The following is a 25,928-nucleotide window of genomic DNA, read 5'->3' on the forward strand; positions in this document are numbered from 1 at the left end:
ACCAACTAATGGATTTTCTATTTTTTCTTAAGATTTGGAAGCCCATTATTACTTTCACTCAAGAAATGTGTATTATACACTTTCCATGTGCTAGGTATATTAGTTAGGCAAATGTTGCCAAAGATCCAGGCCACTAGCCCTGCGATATGGCTTCCCTTGGCCAAAGGGCACTTTCTCTTCTACTGGTGGTGGTACCTTTACCATATAAATGGCTTAATGCTTGCACAGGAAGTGAATGGCACCTAGACAAAATAGTTCTACAGCATTGGAATATTTCTAAGCCAGCAGTAAAATCATTTTGGGAAATAATCATGGTTAAAATTGTTGTTCAGAAATACAAAAATGAGCGATTCTTTTCCTAACTGCTTCCTTGAAGAAAAGTTTCTTTTTGCTTCTATTATGGAAATTGCGCATATACACAGAGGTGGAGAGATAATGGAAGAAGCTTAATATACTCAGCGTCCCACTTCAACACCTAACAATATGTGGTCAATTGCTGCCTCTCTGTTTCCACCTGCGCCCCGCCCCCCCCCCCCCCCCCCAACCCTGATTGTTTTGAAGCAATCCCAGTCATCATATCATTTAACTTGTAAGTGTTTCTCTAAAACAGGGGCTGGCACACATTTTCTGTAAAGGGCCAGGTAGTAAATTTTGCAGGCCAGATGGGCTTTGTTGGAACTGCACAGCTCTGCTCTTGTGGCGGGAAGGCAGGTCCAGACAACACACACATGAATGAGAGTGGCTGTTCTCAATGCAGCTCTGTGTATGGACACTGACATTTGAATTTCATGTGATTTTCATTGTCACAAAATAGTATTCCTTCTTTGTTTTTTTAATCATTAAAAATGTAGAAACAGTTCTCAGCTTTCGAGCTGTACAAAACAGGTGACTGTACAAAACAGGAGCCTCTGACTCCTGCTCTAAAAGATAAGAGCCCTTAAAGTAATAATAATAAACACTGTGCATGACCTAGAAAAATAGTCAGTGTTCAGATTTCCTTGACTGTCTAATAACCTATTTCTTTTAGCCATTTGTTTGCATTGTGATAGCAGTGAAGTTGACATTTTGCAACTGGACAATGAGTGTCTTAAGTCCTTTTTATCTTAAGGTTCTTCATCCATCCCCCCCCCCCCGCCTTTTGGGGTGTTGGTGGTTGTTGCTGGAACTGTGTTTGTCTTGTATTTCCCATATTTTGAGTTTTGCTTGTTGCCCTCCGGGAGTGTCATTTAATGTTTAATTCTTGTGACTATTGTGTTTCTTGCAAATTATGTTCCTTTTTGTGATGTTATCCACCACTTAAGACCACTCCTACATTCATTAATTCATTAAGGGTTGCAGAATGGCCCCATGATATCAGTCCTTCTTGGTTTAGTAGCTAGAATATTTCCAAAAAGAAAAGCTCTCCCATATCAAATATTGAGTTACCCTAATAATGGAAATAATAAAGGGAAGATGGTATAAATGCTTGATACTTTGTCTTTTTCAGCACGTTTTCAGAAATAATGAGGTAGTTCACTAGCATCACCTAAAAGTGACTAAGGGGTTATTATTGTTATTGTCGCCAGCATCTTGGTCATCATCATCACCACATTGTTGTCATTGTCATTGTCATCAGCTTGCAGATTTAAACATATTTGATGTGTTTTGACCCGTCACACTTACTGTCTTTATTGCCATTCATATAAATGGGGCTTACTCAGGTGGGTGACCCCTGTCCTGGGCCATGTCAGATGGCTTTCTTACTTTCTGGTGTGACAATATATTCTAGGCTTCTATTTTACATTTTCCACCTTGATCTAGAGGCAGCCATTTCTCCAGGGAGCCCGGGTTCTTGTATAGTGGGAACTGGTCATTAGAAGTTATAGTCTGGGGTGCCTGGGTGGCTCAGTTGTTAAGCGTCTGCCTTTGGCTCAGGTCATGATCCCAGGGTCCTGGGATGGAGCCCTGCATCAGGCTCCCTGCTCAGCCGGGAAGCCTGCTTCTCCCTCTCCCACTCCCCCTGCTTGTATTCCCTCTCTCGCTGTGTCTCTCTCTGTCAAATAAATAAATAAAATCTTAAAAAAAAAATAAAAAGAAATTACAGTCTGAGCATAAGAGGTACTCATTACTACACTCTTTTGTCTCTGTATCTTCCCATTGGGCAGAGCTAGGATATATACGTATGCCCACATACACACGTTTAAAAACATGTCCTGAGATCGTACTGATAATTTCAATTGAAATTCAGAACTACTAGACTTTTAGCCTCCTTTAGCTTGCATCTTTAGCTTGTTCGGCTATGTTTTCAGGAAGAATTATGTACTTTAAGGCATATTGATTGGGAAAAAGTGATGTTCTTAGCCAGCCGTGTTGAAGACTAGCCCCATTTTTTAGATCATGAACGATTATGCAGGCACTGCCATCTTCCTCATATTAGAGAGCCATTATTACAGTTTTGAAGGAAACAGGGTCGATTCCTTGCCTTGCAAACTCAAACCTTTAAACTAACGGGAAATGTCAGTCAATGTCAGGTCTCTGAATTTCCTGTGGCTGAGTTAATCTAGTCAACAGTAGGATATTTGATTTTAAGACTATAGAACTTCTAATTTCATTGGTTTCTAACTACGTTTATTGTGTACATCCTCTATTATTTGGATGAACGTCTCTGTAAAATTTAAACAAAGGTTGGTTAAATAACATTCAAATATTACAAATATATAATGGACTACGTCTAAATATCAGCATGAGAGTCTAAATTTCCATAATCAGATTTTTACTAATACCTATAAGACTATTACATGTTCAAAGAATATGTGGCTTTGGATATCTGCATGTTACTTTGGCTATCTGTATATTTTTTAGCCAATTTAAGTATACTTGTTAGTGTATATTCAGAGTAGATGGTAATATAAGTAAAAACTTCTAGCGAATATTTGGGTTGGTAAATATTTAGTAAATATTTGGGTTGGCTTGGTTATGGCCTAGAAATCAAAGGTCAACAGTATCTTAGTTATTAAAATAAATAAATAGATGGATAGATAAATAAAGTCTCCAGAAGGTAGAATTGTTGGGGTATTTGATTATTACTGGATTTAGATTATATAAAATGTTTTCAACATGTTTATTCCAGGCCTTGCTGATATTATTGTGATCCCAGTGGTGAGAATTTCAGTCAGTGTCATCCAAATGAGTGCATGTGCAAGTGGGATAACACAGACTGTTTTCCCTATTGAATAAATGAAGGTGCAGCTCGTCCCCAGATGTATGGCTCAGGAAGGGTGACTGACCAGTATCTCCTCCAGGCTTGTGTCCTCAGAGCAGCTTCAAAATACCCAGGATTGACTGATTTGATCCAAGTGCTGCTAACATCCTACACCTCAATTTCTATCAATCATTGCTCTGATTATGGCGAAACTATTCCCAAAAGACTTAATATGTATCTTTTTGATGGTAAATTACTGCTCATTTAGAAGTCCTACAGTCAGTCCCTTGCATAAAGAAGATTATAAGTCTAATTTAAATGACTGTCAGTACCTTTTTTCCTAGCATGCTTAAATTGAAATACATGCATGTTTAAAGATACTCTTGGTTTTATACAAAGCCATATTTAACCCACTAAGATCCTTTCCTCTCAGACATGGCCATTATGGTTGTTTCATTAAGTTAACAAATATAGGTCAACAATTTCTTTAAGAACCCTGGACATTCAGGTGCTGGGTTCTGCCTCAGGCATGGGTTTTTGTTTCTGACAGAAATGTCCTGGGCTCTTTTTCACCGTGAACTCTGATATTCTAAAGAACAATCTGGATGCCCATCCTTGGAGATGGCACGTTGTCCTGCTGTAAGGCTTTCGGGAACATGGAGCACCAGTCCTTGGCAGGGCTGCCTCTCCCTAACTCTGAGAATTTAGAGGAAAACCAGCTGACAAATTCACTGTCTCTACCTAGTGTACATTTTCATTGTTTCATTTTGCCAGAATAACAAAGTATCCCATAGGCTCTGAGATGCTCAGCAGTACTGGAGGTTCTGAACACATTGTCCTATCTGTCACCTCTGTCGTGGGGAAAAGACACACAGGGAAAAGAATCACATGCCTTTTCACGCCTCCCTGAATCTGAGAAAAGGGGCCGCTATTTCCCATACTTCCCTGTTTAATTCTGACCTGAGGAAGCCTATCTATGGAACAAAAGGCATTAAAAATCAACTTGTTCACTCACCCATTCAATGCCTAAATCCCTTTAATGTTGCCCCCAACCTTTCCTTGGGTGTGCCAGGCATGGTTTTTGTGCCAGAGATTTAATAGCAATTAAAAACCTGGCAAAAAGATCCCTGCCTCTGTGGGACTTGTATTCTGGTAGGGGGTGAAGAGAATGATTCTTGCCTCTTTGGGACTTGTAGTAGGGGGTGAAGACAATGATCCTTGCCTCTGTGGGATTTGTATTCTAGTACGGGGTGAAGAGAATGATCCCTGTCTCTATGGGACTTGTATTCTACCGGGGAGAGATAGACGGTGACCCTAATAAGTAAGCTTTGTAGTATGTTAGCAAGTTCTCAGTAGCATTAATAGCAGTAGCTAGGCAGGACATGGGGCATCAGCAGGGCCATGCAGGAGAGGTTTCAGTTTTAAATCTGGGGACTGGGTAGGATTCCTTGAAAATATACTTGAGCAGGACTGGCAGGAGATGAAGGCATGGGCAATGGGGATAAGTCAGGGAGGGCCTCCAGGAGGAGGAAGGGAGAGACCTCGAGGGTAACGTGCCTGGGTGAGAAAGTGACAGCATGGAGCCCCGTGTGGCTGGAGCCCAGGCATCCCGCAGAGTTATGGGGTCACGGCAGAGTATGCAGGGGTGGGTGGGACTCATTGTGTACATTCTTGGAGGTCACTCTTCTTCCAAAATCTAAAAATGGAAGTTCTCCATATCTAATCTCACTTTTGTAATTTGTTTCGTGACAACACTTGACCTGAAACTTTTTATGGCCTGTTTTTCCTCCTTAGAGTCATAGTCACATGTTTTGATACAGAAATATCAATATCCTTGGTGATAGGGTGCTGACCCAGACTTTCCTGGGGTATCACAATATGCAGTATAGAAGCCTTTTTAAAATTAAAAATAGGGGCATCTGGGTGGCTCAGTCGTTAAGCGTCTGCCTTCGACTCAGGTCGTGATCCCAGGGTCCTGGGATCGAGCCCCGCATCGGGCTCACTGCTCAGCGGGAGGCCTGCTTCTCCCTCTCCCACTCCCTCTGCTTGTGTTCCCTCTCTTGCTGTCTCTCTCCGTCAAGTAAATAAATAAAATCTTTAAGGAAAAAAAAAGTAAAATTAACAGTAAATCTGAATTCTGAACCAGTTTACCCAAAGAGTTTCAGATAACTGATAGAGCCCATGGCCATGACATGCAAATGTAGTTCCTATTTTGCATGTCCGGTCTTTCAATTTTGGAAGACAATTGTCCTCTCTCTCTTAAGTCATCTGTTTCCAGGTGTTCACCAGCTCTTCACCTGTAGAGCTGAGTGCTGTGTGTTCACGTGAGGTCCTCTTCTCGTTCCTCTGAACAAGCCTATTACTCATATGTTCCTCGGAAAACAGGGGCCCCTGGAACAGAATGCCTTCATCTGGGGGTGTCTCTTGGCACTGCCTCTCCGGATACTTTATTTCTATTAATACAACTGAAAATTGAATTAGGCTTGATAAAAAGCCACTTCACAATCTTCATATACCTTTAAGTGATGAAGGTGGTTCTAAGTCACGTCTCCCATGATCCACTTGTAAAGTCCAGGGAATACAGGATTGATTTACATTTACCTTGATTGATACTTACCTTGTTAATTTAAATCCATTGTTAGGCTTTGCAAATATCTTTTTCTTTTATCCCAGGTTAGTTGTCACCTGTACCTGTGACAAACACAACTATGACTCTATCAATGACATTAATAGACATATTGGGGGAGTCAAGGACATAACCTTTGCCAGAGCTTCAGAAACGTGCTTCAGCATCCATGCTGACAAGCAGCCATAGACTCTGGTCATTCACAGGCTTCTAGTCCACCCAGCCCTCCTGGCATGTGTCCCATATTGCTCTCCTCTTGTCCATGGAGATGTCACAGGCGATGCTGCCTGGTGCCCTGCCAACAGCTGTAAACACTCCGACCTCCTCCTTTCTAACAACCCAAGAAATCAGATTTGACACTAACAAGGTAAAGAGTGAACTCTCTCCTCCTCGGTCCAGCCCCCGTTACCTGAGGACATCCTCTCATGTGCCCTCCATCAGCCCAGTTGTGGATTGCTTCTTCGTGCATGTTGTCACTGAGCTAATACAGAACTTAAAGTCACTGTTGGACCTGATGGGTTTTTTTCAGCTTCAGGAAACAAGGAGACTATTATTAAAGTATCAATGTCAGAATTTCAAAGGAGACAAATCAACATTGTCCAAGAAGTGGGTCTTTCCTTTCCTCCCTGTGAGTTATGACTTTCTCTCAAGTTTGGGCCTTTGGTCTGCTCTCATCTGTGTCTCCGCCTGCCTCAGTCCTTGCCGTCTTTGAGCCTTCCTCTGCCGTGTTCTCTCTCCCTCCTGTCACCTCGCCCAACTCCTCCCCACTCCTTTTTGACTTTCTGTGATTGTGCTGCAGCAGTCCTCCCTTATTCGCGGTTTCAGTTACCCGTGGTCAACTGCGGTCCAGAAGCAGATGATCCTCCTTCCGACATTTACTCAGGTCACTAGCAGCCTAATGCTGTGTCACATGCCCAAGTCACTGCCCTCCCTCCATCCCATCACGTAGGCAAGTTCTCATCTCACAGCATTACTAGAAGGGTGAGTACCACACAATGTTAGAGAGAGAGACCACATTCACATAACTTTTACTGCAGTATGTTGCTATAATTGTGCTGTGTTAGTAGTCATTGTTGTTCATCTCTCACTGTGCCTCATTTATAAATCAAACTCTATTATAGGTGTGTATGTATGTGTAGAAGAAAACATAGTATATTTAGGATTCAGTACTATCTGTGGTTTCAGGTCTGGGGTCTTGGAACACACTCCCAGCAGATAATGGGGGATGACCTAATTCCCCCCTTTTCTCCTTTGTCTCTCTTCCCTCTTTATTTTATTCTTTCAGTCTTCACACCCTTTTCCCCTGTTGTTCTCCTGCGTTTTTAGACTTTTGTATTTTGTTCTCTGCTCATTTGGTTCACATTGTGTACTCCTCGATGTTCTCCAGTCTTTAGGCAACTGTTATACTTGCATTTTCAAAGTGGGATTTTTCTGCCTGTATAAAATTACTGGTGATGCCACAAATTTAAATGATACGCATCAACCTGAGTGATTTATCTTCTAGGTATTTAAATATTGCCATGCGTCCCTAATTCTAAATATACATGTTAGTAGTGCTGCATGCTCTTCAGTTAAATTATCTTAAGCACACTTAATCTTATTTAGTTTGGTTTATCTATTCCATTTTTAGAAATAGCCACTTCTGGATATTGAAGATGTGAATTTCAAGGAATCTCCTTGTCTTATGGGAAGAGGTCACTGTAGACTGCATCTCAGAATATTACAGGGAATTTATCATTCTTGAAAATATTAAAAATGGGATTCATTTTAATTTTAAAATTCTATCTAGTAGGAGAATAACTGAATTTGTACTGTGGAAACCATGCAGTACCACAAAAATAAATATAATTTTTTCCTGAATATTTGCTCTTTTACCCAAGATAAGTTGAGGGGTTCCCCCCGTTTTTTGGAAATATTATAAAAAAAACAGTGATTCAGGCCAATTCTGTGTCCTATTTGATCTGTTTGTAATATCTGAAAGGAGTTGGAAAACAACTTGATTTTAGGAGCCATCTGAACTCTTGTTAAAAAACAATTCTTATAAATAGATAATTAACTCTCTTTAAAGTCTTTTCTGTTGTTCATAAAAAAAAAAACCTTAAAATTTTTCATTCCCTTTAAACCAACAATTTAGGCATAGGGATTGCCCTAATATTTATAATAGTGAAGCATGTAAATAATTTCAATATATAGTGATAAAGAAATATATACATAAATAATGGCTATAGCTATAAAATGGGAAACATTAAAAAGCATGTTTTTGGAACCATCGGGGGGGCGGAGCAAGATGGCGGAGGAGTAAGAGACCTAGATTTCGTCTGGTCTCAGGAATTCAGCTGAATAGGGATCAAACCATTCTGAACACCTACGAACTCAACAGGAGATCGAAGAGGAGAGTAGCAACAACCCTCTGAACAGAGAAGCAACCACTTACTGGAAGGTAGGACGTGTGGAGAAGTGAATCTGAGGCGATATTCGGGAGGATAGACGGCGGGGGAGGGGGCCTCCGTCGGCCGCTTCTGGCAAATGATAGAGCCGCGGAGCACAAAATCGGACCTTTTAGAAGTTGGCTCCTCTGAGGGACGTCGCTGCAGTGGCTAAGCGGGGGATGGAATCCTCCCGGGACAGTGTGGTCTCAGGACCCTTGGGGTCACAGAAAGACCAGGGGTGCCTGAGTGCGCCAGAGCTCCCAGGTATCAGAGCGGGGAAGCCGGCTGCAGAGACGGAGCCGAGGTGTGGGCTCTCAGCTCGGGGCTGCCATAAACTGTGATCCATGGCCCAATCGGGCCACTGCTCCTCCAGCAGGGACCCAACAAGCGGCAGAGCTGGGGAGACTCCCCTTACCCCCCCCCCCAGGAGGAGCGGCGCGAGAGTGCACCTCAGGCATCTGCTGGGTTTGGAGACTCCACACGGGGTCGGGTGCCAGAGATAGAAATGCTCGGTCACGGACCGGGTGAGCACGGAGTGCAGCTGGAGACCAGGGAGATGGGAGTGACTGCTTTTCTCTGGGGGTGCACTGAGGAGCGGGGCCCCGAGTTCTCAGCTCCTCCAGGTGGAGATTGGGAGGCCACCATTTTCGCCCTGGTCCTCCAAAGCTGTACGGAGAGCTTGCAGGGAACAAAAGCTCCTGAGAGCAAACCCGAGCAGCTTGCTTAGCCCAGACCGACAAGGGCGAGGCAATTCAGCCTCCGGCAAAGACATTTGGAAACACGGCAACAGGCCCCTCCCCCAGAAGATCAGCACGAACAGCCAGCAAGCCAAGACCAAGTTTACCGATCAAGGAGAATGGGAGAACTCCAGCGCTAGGGAAATACTGCACATAGAATTCATGGCTTTTTTTATACCATGATTCATTAGTTCATCAAAGTTAATTTTTTTTAACGGTTTCTTTTTTAATTTTTCTTTTTCCCTTTTTCAACCAACATCTTATCAATCCCTTTTTTAAAAAAAAAATTTTTATTTTTCATTTTTAGAGTCATATTTTATCCCTTCATAGTAGTTACCCTTATTTTTGGCATATATATATATAAGTTGTTCTCTCTTTAAAATTTTGAGATACACTTTCTTCTAACAGATCAAAATATAGCCTAAATCACTAGTGTATGGCTTTGTTCTAGTCTCCTGCCTGATCACATTCTCTCCCTTTTTTCTTTTTTTTTTTTAATCTTCTTCTTTCTTTTTTCAAACAACTTATCTTATCAATTCCTTTTATAAAATCTTTTATAATTTTCATCTTTACAGTCATCTTCCATCCCTTCATTGTATCAACCCTTATTTTGTACATATATGTCTTTCTTCCTTTAAAACTTTAGGAGGCACTTTTTTCTAACAGACCAAAATACGCCCAAAATCTAGTGTGTGGCACTGATCTATGCACTAGCCTGATCATATTTGATCATATTCTGCTTTTTTTGTATTGTTCTGTTTTTGTTTTTATCTTTTTTTTTTTTCTCTTTCTTTTTTCTTTCTTTCCCTTTCTTTTCCCCTGGTTTCAGGTCTTTTCTGATTTGTATACAGTATATTTGCTGGGGACGTTGTTAACCTGTTAGCATTTTGTTCTCATTCATCTATTCTCCTCTGGACAAAATGACAAAACAAAAAAAATCACCTCAGCAAAAAGAACAAGAGGTAGTACCGTCTGCCAGGGACCTACTCAATACGGACATTAGTACAATGTCGGACCTAGAGTTCAGAATCATGACTTTAAAGATACTAGCTGGGCTTGAAAAAAGTGTGGAAGTTATTAGAGAAACCCTTTCTGGAAAAATAAAAGAACTAAAATCTAACCAAGTCGAAATCAAAAAGGTTATTGATGAGGTGCAATCAAAAATGGGGGCACTAACTGATAGGATAAATGAGGCAGAAGAGAGAATCAGTGATATAGAAGACCAAATGATGGAAAATAAAGAGGCTGAGAAAAAGAGATAAACAACTACAGGATTACGAGGGCAGAATTCGAGAGATAAGTGATATGATAAGACGAAACAACATTAGAATAATTGGGATCCCAGAAGAAGAAGAAAGAGAGAGAGGGGCAGAAGGTATATTGGAGCAAATAATAGCAGAGAACTTCCCTAATGTAAGGAAGGAAACAGGCATCAAGATCCAGGAGGCACAGAGAACCCCTCTCAAAATCAATAATAATAGGTCAACACCCCGACATCTAATACTAAAACTTACGAGTCTCAGAGACAAAGAGAAAATCCTGAAAGCAGCTCGGGAGAAGAGATCTGTAACCTACAATGGTAGAAATATTAGATTGGCAACAGACCTATCCACAGAGACCTGGCAGGCCAGAAAGGACTGGCAAGATATATTCAGAGCACTAAACGAGAAAAATATGCGGCCAAGAATACTATATCTAGCTAGGCTGTCATTGAAAATAGAAGGAGAGATAAAAAGCTTCCAGGACAAACAAAAACTAAAGGAATTTGCAAACACGAAACCAGCCCTCCAAGAAATATTGAAAGGGGTCCTCTAAGCAAAGAGAGAGCCTAAAAGCAGCATAGATCAGAAAGGAACACAGACAATATACAGTAACAGTCACCTTACAGGGCATACAATGGCACTAAATTCATACCTTTCAATAGTTACCCTGAATGTAAATGGGCTCAATGCCCCAATCAAAAGACACAGGCTATCAGATTGGGTTAAAAAACAAGACCCATCAATATGGTGTCTGCAAGAGACTCATTTTAAACCCAAAGACACCCCCAGATTGAAAGTGAGGGGGTGGAAAACCATTTACCATGCTAATGGACACCAAAAGAAAGCTGGAGTGGCAATCCTTATATCAGACAAATTAGATTTTAAACCAAAGACTGTAATAAGACATGAGGAAGGACACTATATCCTACTGAAAGGATCTATCCAAAAGAAGATCTAACAATTGTAAATATCTATGCCCCTAACATGGGAGCAGCCAGTTATATAAGGCAATTAATAACAAAAGCGAAGAAACACATTGACAACAATACAATAATAGTGGGGGACTTTAACACCCCCCTGACTGAAATGGACAGATCATCTAAGCAAAAGATCAACAAGGAAATAAAGACTTTAAATGACACACTGGACCAAATGGACTTCACAGACATATTCAGAACATTCCATCCCAAACCAAAGGAATACACATTCTTCTCTAGTGCCCATGGAACATTCTCCAGAATTGATCACATCCTAGGTCACAAATCAGGTCTCAACCGGTACCAAAAGATTGGGATTATTCCCTGCATATTTTCAGACCACACTGCTTTGAAACTAGAACTCAATCACAAGAGGAAAGTCAGAAAGAACTCAAACACATGGAGGCTAAAGAGCATCCTACTAAAGAATGAATGGGTCAACCAGGAAATTAAAGAAGAATTTAAAAAAATTCATGGAAACCAATGAAAATGAAAACACAACTGTTCAAAATCTTTGGGATACAGCAAAGGGAGTCCTGAGAGGAAAGTATATAGCAATACAGGCCTTTCTCAAGAAACAAGAAAGGTCTCAAATACACAACCTAACCCTACACCTAAAGGAGCTGGAGAAAGAACAGCAAATAAAGCCTAAACCCAGCAGGAGAAGAGAAATAATAAAGATCAGAGCAGCAATCAATGAACTAGAAACCAAAAGAACAGTAGAACCGATCAATGAAACTAGGAGGTGGTTCTTTGAAAGAATTAACAAGATTGATAAACCCCTGGCCAGACTAATCAAAAAGAAAAGAGAAATGACCCAAATCAACAAAATCATGAATGAAAGAGGAGTGATCACAACCAACACCAAAGAAATACAAACAATTATAAGAACATATTATGAGCAACTCTGTGCCAGCAAATTAGATAACCTGGAAGAAATGGGTGCATTCCTAGAGATGTATCAACTACCAAAATTGAACCAGGAAGAAATAGAAAACCTGAACAGACCTATAGCCACTAAGGAAATTGAAGCAGTCATCAAAAATCTCCCAACAAACAAAAGCCCAGGGCCAGATGTCTTCCTAGGGGAATTCTATCAGACATTTAAAGAAGAATTAATACCTATTCTCCTGAAACTATTCCAAAAAATAGAAATGGAAGGAAAACTTCCAAACTCATATTATGAGGCCACCATTACCTTGATCCCAAAACCAGACAAAGACTCCATCAAAAAGGAGAATTACAGACCAATATCCTTGATGAACATGGATGCAAAAATTCTCACCAAAATACTAACCAATAGGATCCAACAGTACATTAAAAGAATTATTCACCATGACCAAGTGGGATTTATCCCTGGGCTGCAAGAATGGTTCAACATCCACAAATCAATCAGCGTGATACAATACATTAACAAAAGAAAGAACAAGAATCATATGATCCTCTCGATAGATGCAGAAAAAGCATTTGACAAAGTACAGCATCCTTTCTTGATCAAAACTCTTCAGAGTATAGGGATAGAAGGTACATACCTCAACATCATAAAAGCCATCTATGAAAAACCTACAGCCAATATCATTCTCAATGGGGAAAAGCTGAGAACTTTTCCCCTAAGGAAGGTCAGGAACGCGGCAGGGATGTGCACTCTCACCACTGCTATTCAACATAGTATTAGAAGTGCTAGCCACAGCAATCAGAGAACAAAAAGAAATCAAAGGCATCCAAATCGGCAAAGAGGAAGTCAAGCTCTCGCTCTTTGCAGATGATATGATAGTGTATGTGGAAAACCCAAAAGACTCCACCCCAAAACTGCTAGAACTCATACAGGAATTCAGTCAAGTAGCAGGCTATAAAATCAATGCACAGAAATCAGTGGCATTCCTATACACCAACAACAAGACAGAAGAGAGACAAATCAAGGAGTCGATCCCATTCACAATTGCATCCAAAACCATAAGATACCTAGGAATAAATTTAACCAAAGAGGCAAAGGATCTGTCCTCAGAAAACTATAAAATACTCATGAAAGAAATTGAAGAAGACACGAAGAAATGGAAAAACGTTCCATGCTCATGGATTGGGAAAACCAACATTGTGAATATGTCAATGCTACCTAGGGCAATCTACACATACAATGCAATCCCCATCAAAATACCATCCACTTTTTTCAAAGAAATGGAACAAATAATCCTACAATTTGTATGGAACCAGAAGAGACCCCGAATAGCCAGAGGAATATTGAAAAAGAAAAGCAAAGCTGGCAGCATCACAATTCCGGACTTCCAGCTCTATTACAAAGCTGTCATCATCAAGACAGTATGGTACTGGAACAAAAACAGACACATAGATCAATGGAACAGAATAGAGAGCCCAGAAATGGACCCTCAACTCTATGGTCAACTTATCTTTGACAAAGCAGGCAAGAATGTCCAATGGCAAAAAGACAGTCTCTTCAACAAATGGTGTTGGGAAAATTGGACAGCCAGATGCAGAAGAATGAAACTGGACCAGTTCCTTATACCACACACAAAAATCGACTCCAGATGGTGAGACAGGAGTCCATCAAAATCCTAAAGGAGAACACAGGTAGCAACCTCTTCGACCTCAGCCGCAGCAACTTCTTCCTAGAAACATCGCCAAAGGCAAGGGAAGCAAGGGCAAAAATGAACTCTTGGGATTTCATCAAGATAAAAAGCTTTTCACAGCAAAAGAAACAGTCCACAAAACCAAAAGACAACCGACAGAATGGGAGAAAATATTTGCAAATTACATATCAGATAAAGGGCTAGTATCCAAAATCTATAAAGAACTTATCAAACTCAACACCCAAAGAACAAATAATCCAATCAAGAAATGGGCAGAAGACATGAACAGACATTTTTCCAAAGAAGATATCCAAATGGCCAACAGACACATGAAAAAGTGCTCCACATTGCTCGGCATCAGGGAAATCCAAATCAAAACCTCAATGAGATACCACCTCACACCTCGTTAAAATTAACAAGTCAGGAAACGACAGATGCTGGCGGGGATGTGGAGAAAGGGGAACCCTCCTACACTGTTGGTGGGAATGCAAGCTGGTGCAACCCCTCTGGAAAACAGTAGGGAGGTTCCTCAAACAGTTGAAAATAGAGCTACCATACAATCCAGCAATTGCACTACTGGGTATTTACCACAAAGATACAAATGTAGGGATCCGAAGGGGTACGTGCACCCCAATGTTTATATCAACAATGTCCACAATAGCCAAACTATGGAAAGAGCCAAGATGTCCATCGACAGATGAATGGATAAAGAAGAAGTGGTATATATACAGAATGGAATATTATGCAGCCATCAAAAGGAATGAGATCTTGCCATTTGCAACGATGTGGATAGAACTGGAGGGTGTTATGCTGAGTGAAGTCAATCAGAGAAAGACATGTATCATATGACCTCACTGATACGAGGAATTCTTAATCTCAGGAATCAAACTGAGGGTTGCTCTGTGGTGGGGGGTGGGAGGGATGGGGTGGCTGGGTGATAGACATTGGGGAGGGTATTTGCTATGGTGAGCGCTGTGAATTGCGCAAGACTGTTGAATCACAGATCTGTACTTCTGACACAAATAATGCAACGTATGTTAAAAAAAAGAAAAAGAAGAAGATAGCAGGAGGGGAAGAATGAAGGGGAGTAAGTCAGAGGGGGAGACGAATCATGAGAGACGATGGACTCTGAAAAACAAACTGAGGGTTCTAGAGGGGAGGAGGGTAGGGGGATGGGTTAGCCTGGTGATGGGTATTAAAGAGGGCACATTCTGCATGGAGCACTGGGTGTTATGCACAAACAATGAATCATGGAACACTACCTCAAAAACTAATGATGTAATATATGGTGATTAACATAACAATAAAAAAATTTTAAAAAAAGGAACCATCTAAAGGTATAAAAAGTCTGTAGATGTCACAGAGATATGACCACCATTTCAAATTTAATTTAAATGAAAATAATGCATTAAAAAAATGTAAACTAAAGTAACTTAAAATATTTACAATATTTATCTTTAAGTGATTGGATTATGTATAGTTTTTTTAAATATCTACATTTTTTACTTTTTATATTTAAAAAAAGTTTCTACAGTAAACATTAGTTTTCACAAACCCATTTCTCTTTTTATTGTCCTTAAGAATATATTTTGTGTGGGTCTGCCTTGTGCTGGATGTATCTGGTAGCTCATAGACATCTACAATGCTCTGCCATCTGGATTGTGTTTTGGCTCCACCCCACCCAGTTGAATAAAGCCTTCCTCTTTTGCTTTCTTCTTCTGCCCCTGCTTGGACATATCAGGTCTGCTTTGCATCTCTCCTACTATTCTCCATTCAACTCACCAAGTACATTTTCCTTTTTTTTTTTTGCTATCATTTTTAACCTGCGCTCCGGATTATTTTAGGGCAGTCTTCAAATAAAGGTGCAAAAGCTAGAGTTCATGCTGTTGATCTGTAGTAATGAGTGATGACTTAGTATGCATAACATGAAGTTTACCATTCTGACCATGTTCAAGAGCACAATTCACTGGTTAAGTACATTCACAATGTTATGTTACCATTACCACTATTTATTCCAAAACTTTTCTATTACCTGAAACAAAATCCATTAAGAAGTAACTCCCATTCCCTCTCTCACCACTCCTGGTAACCTTCATTCTACTTTCTGTCTCTATGAATTTGCTCTTTCTAGATACCTCATATAAGTGGAATCATACCATAGTTGTCCATAGTGACTGGTTTATTTCACCTAACATAATGTGGTCACGGTTTATGCATGTTGTGGCAAATGTCTGAACTTCCTCCCTTTTTAAGGCTAAATGATATTCCATTGCCTGTAGAGGCCGCCTTTTGTTTATCCATTCATCCATCAATGGACATTTAGGTTTTTATCCACCTTTTGGCTATTGTGAATGATGCTGCTGTGAACATTGGCATATAAGTATGTGTTTGAGTACCTATTTTCAATTCTTTTGGGTTATATCTAGGAGTAGAATTACTGAGTAATATGATAATTCTGTTTAACTTTTTGAGGTCTTGCCAGTCTATTTTCCACAGTGCCTGCATCATTTTATAATCCCACCAGTGATGCACAGGGTTCCCGTTTCTCTACATCTTTGACAACTTATTATTTTTAATTTTTAATTTTTTTGGATGATAGCTATCCTGCTGGATGTAAAGTGGTATTTCATTGTGGTTTTTTGATATGCATTTCCCTATTGACCAGAGATGTTGAGCATCTTTTCATATACTCATCAGCTATCTGTATATCTTTTTTGGGGGAAATGTATTTTTAATTTCTTTGCCCATTTAAAAAAAACTGAGTATAGTCAACACATGTTACATTAGTTCCAGGTGTACAACATAGTGATTCAGCTTCTCTATACATTATGCTGTGCTCACAAGTGTACCTACCATCTGTCACCATCCAACACTATTCCAGTATCATTGACTATATTATCTATGTTGTGCCCTTTATTCCCATGACTTACTCATTCCATAACTGGAAGTCTGTATCTCCCACTCCCCTTCACCCATTTTGCCCCTCTCCCTACCTCCTTTCCTCTGACAGTCATCAGTTTGTTCTCTGTATTTATGGGTCTGATGTCTGATTTTGCCGTTTGTTTGTTTATTCATTGTTTTGTTTTTTAGATTCCACATATGAGTGCAGTCGTATGGTATTTGTCGTTTTCTGTCTGACTTATTTCACTTAGCATAATGTCCTCTAGGTCCATCCATGTTGTCACAAATCCTTTGCCCATTTTTAAATTGGATTGTTTGTTTCTTGTTGTTGCTTTGGTTGAAGGACTTCTTTATATATTCAAGATCTTAATTCCTATCATATATATATGATTTGTGAATATTTCTCCCACTCTCTATTGTTTTAATCTCCTTTGATGTACAGTTTTTAATTTTGATAGTCTAGTTTGTTTTTTTCTTTTGTTGCCTGTGATTTTGGTATTTTATTGAAGAAATCAGTTCTGAATCTAATATCATGAAGATTTTCTCCTGTGTTTTTCTTCTAAGGTACTTATAGTTTTAGATCTTAATTTTAGATATTTGGTCTATTTTGAGTTAATTTTTGTATGCAGTGAAAGATAAGGGTCCAGCTTTATTTCTTTTGCCTGGATATCCAGTTTTCCCAACACTGATTGCTGAAAAGACTGTTATTTCCCCATTGAGTGGTCTGGGCACCCTTGTCGAAAATCCACTGACCATGTATGTAAAGTTTTGTTTCTGGGCTGTCTACTCGATTCCATCGGTCCGTGTCTGTCCTTATGCTGGTACCACGCTGTACTTGTGATTACTGTAGCTTTGTAGCAAGTTTTGTCTTTCAACTTTGTTCTTTTGTTTTGTCTACAGTGATGACCTGTGAATGGAACTTTTGCTAGCCCTTAAGACCTAAACCTATCTTAAAGATTGGCTTGTAGCTCTGACAAATCAGGATTCAGGACTACTGTATATCTTTGAAAAACCATAGACTTTTTCGTTATCCTGATGGTCTCTGTATTAGCGTCCTATTGCTTCTTTAACAAATTACCAAAGACGTAATGGCTTTATTATCTTGTAGTTTTAGAGGTCAGAAGTCCTCCTATAGGGTGATGGCAAGGCTGGTCCCTCCTGGAAGGTGTAGGGGAGAATCTGTTCCTTACCTTTTGTAGCTTGTTAGAGACCTGCTTCATTTCTTGGCTTATGATCCCTTCCTCCATTTTCAAACCACATCATTCCAGCCTTTGGTTCTTTGGTCACATTTCCTTCTTCTGCATTTGACCCTCCTACCTTCCTCCTACCTTGTAATTACATTGGACCCATCTGGATAATTTAGTATTCAGGGATACTGGGATAATTGTCTCATCTCCAGATTCTTATTTTAATCACATGTGCAAACTTACTTTTGCTATGCCTAGGGAGTATATTCACAAGTTCTGGGAACTAGGCAGTAGACATCTCTGAGGACTGTTATTCTGCCTACCCCAATCATGATGAATGGGCAGTTGCTGACTGAGGGACATGCAGAATCTCTAAAATATCTTTATTTTCCGTATTGGTCTCCCTTGTAAATAAAGGCTAATTATCCAGTTTTAGGATCTGGAGTATAAATCTATTAATTTAGCAACTTCATATTTCTGTTCTACCTATGGAACATTTTTTCCACAGGGGCTATGATTTTTAGAGTCAGCAAATATTTATTGAATTTTATTTCTTGTGCAGCCATGTACACCAAATGAATAAGATCTGTTTCTTAACTTTGAAGACATTCTAGTCTGCTACAAAAGGAGGATGTTACTGCAGTATAACACGCTTTCTAGCCATTTTAGTTCCTAAATATCTTTAGAATCCTAAATATTTTTAGAATCCTTTCCTCCCTCTCTCTCATCCCTCTTTGTGTCACTTATTGATTTCTTAAAAAAAATTACCAATTTCCCTTGACATCATTTGGGATCCCACATTTTTTCCTTCAGTCTGTTACTGTGCCCATAGATATGTTCATGTCACCCCTTTACCTAAAATCCGTCCATTCCTGGCATCGAGATAAACTGTAATCCTCCATATGCCATATTGTGCTTATCCTTCTAGTCTCATCACCTGCCTCTCCAGACGCACTTTGTTCTAGCTGCATGGAATCAGTTGTATTTCCTGTATCGTTCCATGCTGTTTTGGCTCTTGACTTTTGCAAAGCTCTTTTCACTCACTGGTTTCCATTTCTCCTCCTTCCCTGTCTGAGAAACTCCTGTGCATCCTCCAGCCTGGCCTCAGGTAGTGCTTTCTAGAAAGCTGGCCCAACCCTCACACCCTTCCCCAGTGTGGTCCCTTTTTTCTGGGCTTGCTGTGTTACGCAGTTTATTGCTTTGTACTATAATCACTGCCTTACTTGGCTGTTTTTCTCACCAGACTTTAAGTTCAGTTAGGTAAGGGATTGTTCTTTTAACTCCATTCTCCCTGTATATGATACAGTATCTGCCTCATAAGAGATTTTTACAAAGTGTTGGTTAAATGAATGCTTGGATCCATGTACCTTTGAATGATTTAATACAAAATGACCTGCAGACTTGAACAAGATCTCTGATTTGGTATGGGTCCTAAGCTAAAATGATCATTAGTTAGCACTTGGTTTCTCTTTTGTATGCACTACTTTTCTTGAAGAAACTGAATCTAACTTTCTGTGTGACTCAGTACATGGGATTCAAAAAGAAAGCCCCAGCCCTGAGAGTTCATGTACTGGAGTCATGTAGAGTTGTTAGCTTGAAGCTGTTTATTTTAAAGAATAAATCTGTGGCATGGAGACATGAACTATGAAGTAATACTCCTCTCAACATATGTATAAATCCAAAACAGAGGTTTTCTCAAACTTGAGAGCCCTCGCTGCAGCCTTGAATTGTTTTGAGTGATCAATAACTGCATACTTCCAAATTCTTTTGAATGAACGTTCTTTTGAAGTAGGCGTATTCTAGCAGGAAAGATACTATGGGATTACTACAGAAGCATATTCTTACAGGATTCATGCCACAAGTGAGTAAATAAATAAGTAGGTAACCTTTATCTGTTGCTGTGATTAATAAAACAAATACTTACAGATATGAAATCTGCCTTTCTTTAGGGCTTAATTTTTTTTCAAATTTGGAGATTAGATTTGTTTTGTTTTGTTTTTAGTTTGGAAGAAGACAGACTGCATTTTATAGCACTATATCTGAGGTTACTCCTATTGGTAGAATTGGATTGTTTATTTATTTGCGAGAAAGGATGGGAGACTGAATGTGTGGACTACAGAGAGGAATGCTGTCCCCCGTTGTATTAATTAATGATGCCAGACTGATTCTATTTTGTTTCACTTTCCTAAGTCCTTGGTGTGCTCTGTCAGACCAAATTTGGGGGATTTGGTAAAAACCAGGACAGACATAAGACATGTAAGATATCTATGGAACTTCATGCTCTGATTTATAACTTCTTAAGCTATTAACAAAGCCTCTGTGACAGATAACACTGAAGGTGATGTTGGTGGAACTCTTCTTCCCCACTCCTGATGTTTCCTTCCCTGCGGCAGGAACTGTACCAGTGCAGCACTCTGATGCCTTTTCTCTGCCCAAGCAGGAGCTGCCTGGGAAGGAAGCTGGGAGCATGCATAGCCCAGCCCCTTCTTTGGGAGCTAACCCCCTATAGGAGCCCCGTTCTTCCATCCTGTGAGTTTTACAGCAGCACCCAACATGTGGGAGGCCTTTGTGCTTTTCTAAGATGGCCTGTGGCCGGGTGGGTGAGTCTTTAATTCTGTGCTTCAGTGTTAGCAAGCCCATTGTTACTGCATCTCAGCCATATTCTGTAATACCAGGTTCACAGGTAAATAAAAGTGGTACTTTGACAGCCTGTCCGCCTTTCTCCTTGACCTCATCACTCAGCTGGTCCGGAATTTGGGGGAGGGGGGGATGTGTGGTGCCAGTCAGTAAGCCAGTGTCTTTGTATATATCTTTAAGTTCTCACAGCTGCCCTGCAAGTGAGTCATATCATCTTGTTACAGATGAGGGAAGGGAGGCTCTAGGAAGGTAAATCACTTTGAAGTTAGCTTTGGCATCCTGGTCAGTTTAACTCCAAACCTATGCCCATTAGGGCATACTGCCAAAGAAAAAAAATCATGGATAAAAGCTTTTAAACGACTTTGCATAATATAAATCACCGAGTAATATAGATGAGTTTTATTATGTGTAGCTTAGCATTTTCATACTCATACATAAAAACACTTTAATATAGCCTGCAAGTCCCTGAATGCGTAGGTGCTTCCTTACCTCCCTGGTTCCACAGGCTGCCTTCATTTCGTCCAAAGCTTTCTGTTCTCTCTAACCATCTCGGGCTTCCTGCCCAGTTTCCCCTGACTAGACAGAATGCCCCCTCTGTTGCACCCTCTCCCTTTGCCTGGTTAGCTCCTCCTTGCCTTTCAGATCTCAGCTCACTTCCTCAAACTGGCCTCCCACAGCCACCATATCTAAAGATGGTGATTTCTGCCAGCCATCTGATCTGTCCCTTCTCCACACTGGCCATCACTTGTGATTCTGTATTACCGGCCTATACTTCCCACTAACTAAAGTGCCGTGGGCACCATAACTACTCTTCTGTCATTCCCTACTGTGAGCCTATAGTGTCTTAACACAGTTGATAGCACCCGGTTGGCACCCAGAATGGATTCTGAGTGAACAAATGGACAGAGTGCTTGGCATCATGCATTAGCTGTAAAGTCTGTGCCCATTGTTTTCTACTCAATGCTTGCATATGACATATTAAAGATAGCCTCTTTGCTGGGAATTGTAAACAGCTATTAAGAACTAAAATCTGTAGCCTTCTTATGAGACTCTAAATTATAGGAAGCATAGAATGGATTTCTAAGGCCACATAACTAAAGACGTACTTCATGTGTTAAGGATGGTGTAAGACAAAGGTGCTACACGGAGGGAACCTGCTTTATGTGGTTTTGAAACTCTGGGATGGGGAGAAACTTCTCTTGTAGCATTTCAGTCTCAAGTAATATTGAGCATCTACTTGGTTTTTGTATCCTGGAAGAACATTGTAAAGCTTAGAATAGTCCATCAGACCTATTCGGTAAGGAATATGTTAATACCTACTTATGTCTTTAATGTAATTCTTAATAAATTATTTATTTTTTCATAGATAAAATGAGGTTGGCAATAGGGTAGTGTGTGAATCAGTTTTGTTTCCTAGCCAAGCATAAAAACATGAGACAAAGTGGTATGAAAATACCAAATGGTGATCATTTGGGAGTCAAATAAAGAATTTTTCCATATACATTTTTCTACTCCTGGTGAGCTCACTTAACATAATTAATATCTTAAAGGACAAAAGCAAGATATTTCTACACACGTGATTTTGCATCCCTCAATCTTGAAAGTGTTGATCATGGCAGAATTTCAGTTTCCTGGCCAGCTGTTCCTCTAGAACTAGAACCCCAGGGTAATAAACAACGGAACCCAGATCCACATGGAAAGAACATGGATAATAGCCATCAGGTATCTTACCAGTCCGATATGACAGCTGATATTGTCTCTTTTTGTCCCCCACCCCCATTTATACAGGGCATTGATATGCGTGATGCTCCCCTCAAGGAAATAAAGGTGACTAGTTCCCGGCGATTCATAGCTTCCTTTAATGTCGTGAACACAACAAAACGAGATGCTGGGAAGTACCGCTGCATGATTCGCACTGAAGGAGGTGTTGGAATATCAAACTATGCAGAATTGGTAGTTAAAGGTATTTAACGCATTTTTATACCCCTAAATAGTCTATTAAAATAGACATGTCAGATGGTCGTGAGTTCATTATTTAACGCTCAAACTTATCCTTGTCTGTCTCTGAACAGGAGCTCGGTGACAGGCTATATTGATGGATTGCATTTTAAGTACAAATTTTGCATGTGAGCAATATTTTTGAAAAATGTATTTTATTTATGTTGGTTTAGTTGCATACAAAAGCACTGAATGTGCTCTTAGCAAGTTCTTCTGCCAACTCTGTATACAGAGGTTACAACCTATAAATTTTTTTAAGGAATGCATTTTTTTTTTTTTTTTACTGATAGAAAATCACTTAAAATGCAAATATTCACCAGCCAGGGTGTTTATGATAGCAGGGTGGTTAATAAAATGAAGTAATGACAGTATAAAAATGCTCAGTCATATCACACAAGCCATATTGATAATACTGAGTTAACATTCATAATGTCGCAGTTAGGTTCCATTACTATATTTTGCATGACTGAAAAATTGAGTCATTGTATTCAGGGAGGTGGGTATGAGGGAAAAAAAAAAGAGGGAAAATAAGTTTCCATTGCTGGTCTAATGCTTTTTTTGTGGGCTGAGGAGTTTATGGTATTAAACTGCTAGGGCAATTCTTGGTCCCAGACAGAATAATTTGGACTTTTAGATGTAAAGTGAGGCATTTTTAGGTAATTTGGGGTAGGCCATTGCTGTTTTGTCCTGGGAGAACAGAATGATGCCTGGTTTTGATTTTTTTTCCCCTGCATTTGTTAAATATAAAACATAAAGCTGATATCTTTTGGATGGGTTCTTCCTCGTATCAGCAAATTTCTCTGTGCAAGCAGTTTTATTTTTTTATTTTTTTTTTTTTTTAAAAGCAGAAGTTTTTTTTTTTTTTTTTTTTTTTTTTTTAAAGATTTTATTTATTTATTTGAGAGAGAGAGAATGAGAGGTAGAGAGCACGAGAGGGAAGAGGGTCAGAGGGAGAAGCAGACTCCCTGCTGAGCAGGGAGCCCGATGCGGGACTCGATCCCGGGACTCCAGGATCATGACCTGAGCCGAAGGCAGTCGCTTAACCAACTGAGCCACCCAGGCGCCCTGTGCAAGCAGTTTTAAAGACCGTGGGGCTCAAACCCCAGAACTAGCTATATGGGCATGGGCCAGGGTATAAAGTATAAAATAAACATTAATAATGTCACCTACACTGTAGGGTGATCAAGAAGGTCAAGTGCAAAAAGTATATGAAAGACACTTAGAACAGCATACATAGTAAGCAGCCAGCTCCTGTTAGGGCCATGATGGGGCGGAGGTGGGGGGCAGTGAGGTGATTGTAACCCTCTGCTCCTGTCTACCAGTGAGCTTCAATTAGAAGCGCTTGTCACTGCCCTCTTTCCGAATTTTAAAACATAAATGCCTGCCCATCTATTCTTCCCTCCCCCCACCGCACCCATATGAAATGAAAATCTCTGGGGACATGGCCTCTGTTATAAAATCTATAGGTGATTTTGGCATATGCTTCTGTTGTGAAATCTCTGCTGCCAATATTAGCCACTCCTGGCTTATGAGAGAGATGTTTATTGGTGAGCCTGCCCCAAGCAGTATTAATTTGCAGCAATGACTGACGTTGTGCACATTGAAATATCTACCCCACTAATAAATTTTGCCACAGCATATTCTTAGGAATTTTGGTTTGTGGTGAAACTTTAGCTGGTCTGACTAGGACTTGAGTTTAGGAGTTTAGATTTAATAGCCATAAGAAAACTAACTCTTCACAGTAATGCACACCCTACTCTGCAGAAGGTTCTCTGAGAAGCAAGGAGTCACCGTGTAGAAAATGGACACCGTTTGCCAACAAATCCAGTAAAGCAGCAGCAGCCTCAGTGTTCCATGGCTGAGTTCTTTATTATCATTATTAGTACTTAATGTTCCTCTTGACTCAGTTCTTGTGATTGTATTCCATTTTCTGATTGATAGTTGCTACAGTGTTTCACTGTGACCAGCCATGTTTTTAAGGCATCATGCTTCATTATCAGTATAATGTAAATCTCATAACCTTGCTAAAAATGGCCTCTGTGGAAAAGTTCATTCTCTGGGTGGTGTAAGTAAATCATAAATTTCTAGTCTTCCAGGGCAAATGTGAGCACAAAGAATGAATGGGTTGTTATTCACATTTATGCAGCACATTTTCCTGTCTTATGATGGCATAGTGGTTGCTTGGTTCATTGTGATAAAAATGTCCAGGCATCTCTTTTCATCTCTGCACATGACCAAACCCGGGACAGCCAGCTTACAATTGTGGCTCAAATCTGAAATTTGACTTTTCCTCCATTTATGATTTTATAGCCATATTTTTCATATATTTTATATTTTAAAATGAGATAACATGCTGAACTCTACTAGCAAGTTATACTTAATAAAGTATTACCTTGAGATAATTACTTTAAAATATTCAGTGACACTTTTGAGGCCACTTGTATATAATTTAACTCGTTTTTTTATGCATGTAGTATTTGAAGTGTTGATCTTCTGAAAATGGGAAAAACTAAAGTCTATAGCGTTTGTAATTCTCTTAAGGTCACATACTGATTTGGTGCCAGCCCTCCAAATGAAACCCATGTCATTTATTAACTGTCATTCCTATCTTATTCATGTCTCCCACTGCTTTTGATAATCTGGGACATAAAAAATATTTCATAGAATCTCCACAATTTGTATATATGTGCATGTATATCATTATCATTTAATTAATGTGAGATATGTATTAGGCATTCACATATGTTTATCATTAGATATATGTTTACGTATCTGTATGTGTATAAATTCTTTCATTGCTGGCTTGGTTTAGAATTACAGTTGACCCTTGAACAGCACGAGAGTTAGAGGTGCCAACCCCTGCATGGTTGAAAATCCACATACAGCTTTTGGCTCCCCAGAAACTTAACTAATAACCTATTGTTGACCAGAACCCTTACTGATAACATAAGCAATTGATTAACACACATTTTATATACATATTATATACTGTATTCTTGTAGTAACCTAAAGAAAAGAAAGTGTTATTAAGAAAATCATGAGGAAGAGAAAGTACATTTACAGTACTGCAAAAAATCCAGGTATAAGTGGGCTTGAATCATACATTTTAAATTGCCTTCTATCACTTAGTATAAGTGGAATTCCTTTCTTCCTTTCTTCCTTCCTTCACTTTGAGAAAAATTATTCAAAATTTTAAATATTGACTTACTCTTGTACGGATTCTTCCAGCAACCCAAAAGTCCCTTGGATTGTCTAGTACAATTGTTCCAGGTTCCAGTGGAATCTTTCACTTGATTTCACATATTTGATACTTTTTTTCATGAGGAATTAATGGAGAAAATATTCTCAGGTCAAGCAAACATTAAAGTCATGTCTATTTTAGGATACTAGTAACAATATCCTAAATGA

At 39.7% G+C, this 25,928-nt stretch overlaps 1 protein-coding gene across 5 annotated transcripts in view; it reads left to right on the forward strand.

Annotated features, from left to right (window-relative positions):
- The window catches only part of PTPRM (protein tyrosine phosphatase receptor type M), an 817,256-nt gene that overhangs the window by 373,198 nt on the left and 418,130 nt on the right, over nt 1-25,928 (forward strand). For all 5 annotated transcript variants that reach the window (XM_073898518.1, XM_073898514.1, XM_073898515.1 and 2 more), the window contains exon 6: nt 22,311-22,485. In XM_073898518.1, the coding sequence (XP_073754619.1) occupies nt 22,311-22,485 (175 nt within the window). The remainder of the gene's footprint in view (nt 1-22,310; nt 22,486-25,928) is intronic.

This window comes from Callorhinus ursinus, unplaced genomic scaffold, assembly GCF_003265705.2.
Source record: "Callorhinus ursinus isolate GAN/ISIS: 27379988/994484 unplaced genomic scaffold, GSC_fseal_2.0 scaffold11, whole genome shotgun sequence".
Taxonomy (NCBI): domain Eukaryota; kingdom Metazoa; phylum Chordata; class Mammalia; order Carnivora; family Otariidae; genus Callorhinus; species Callorhinus ursinus.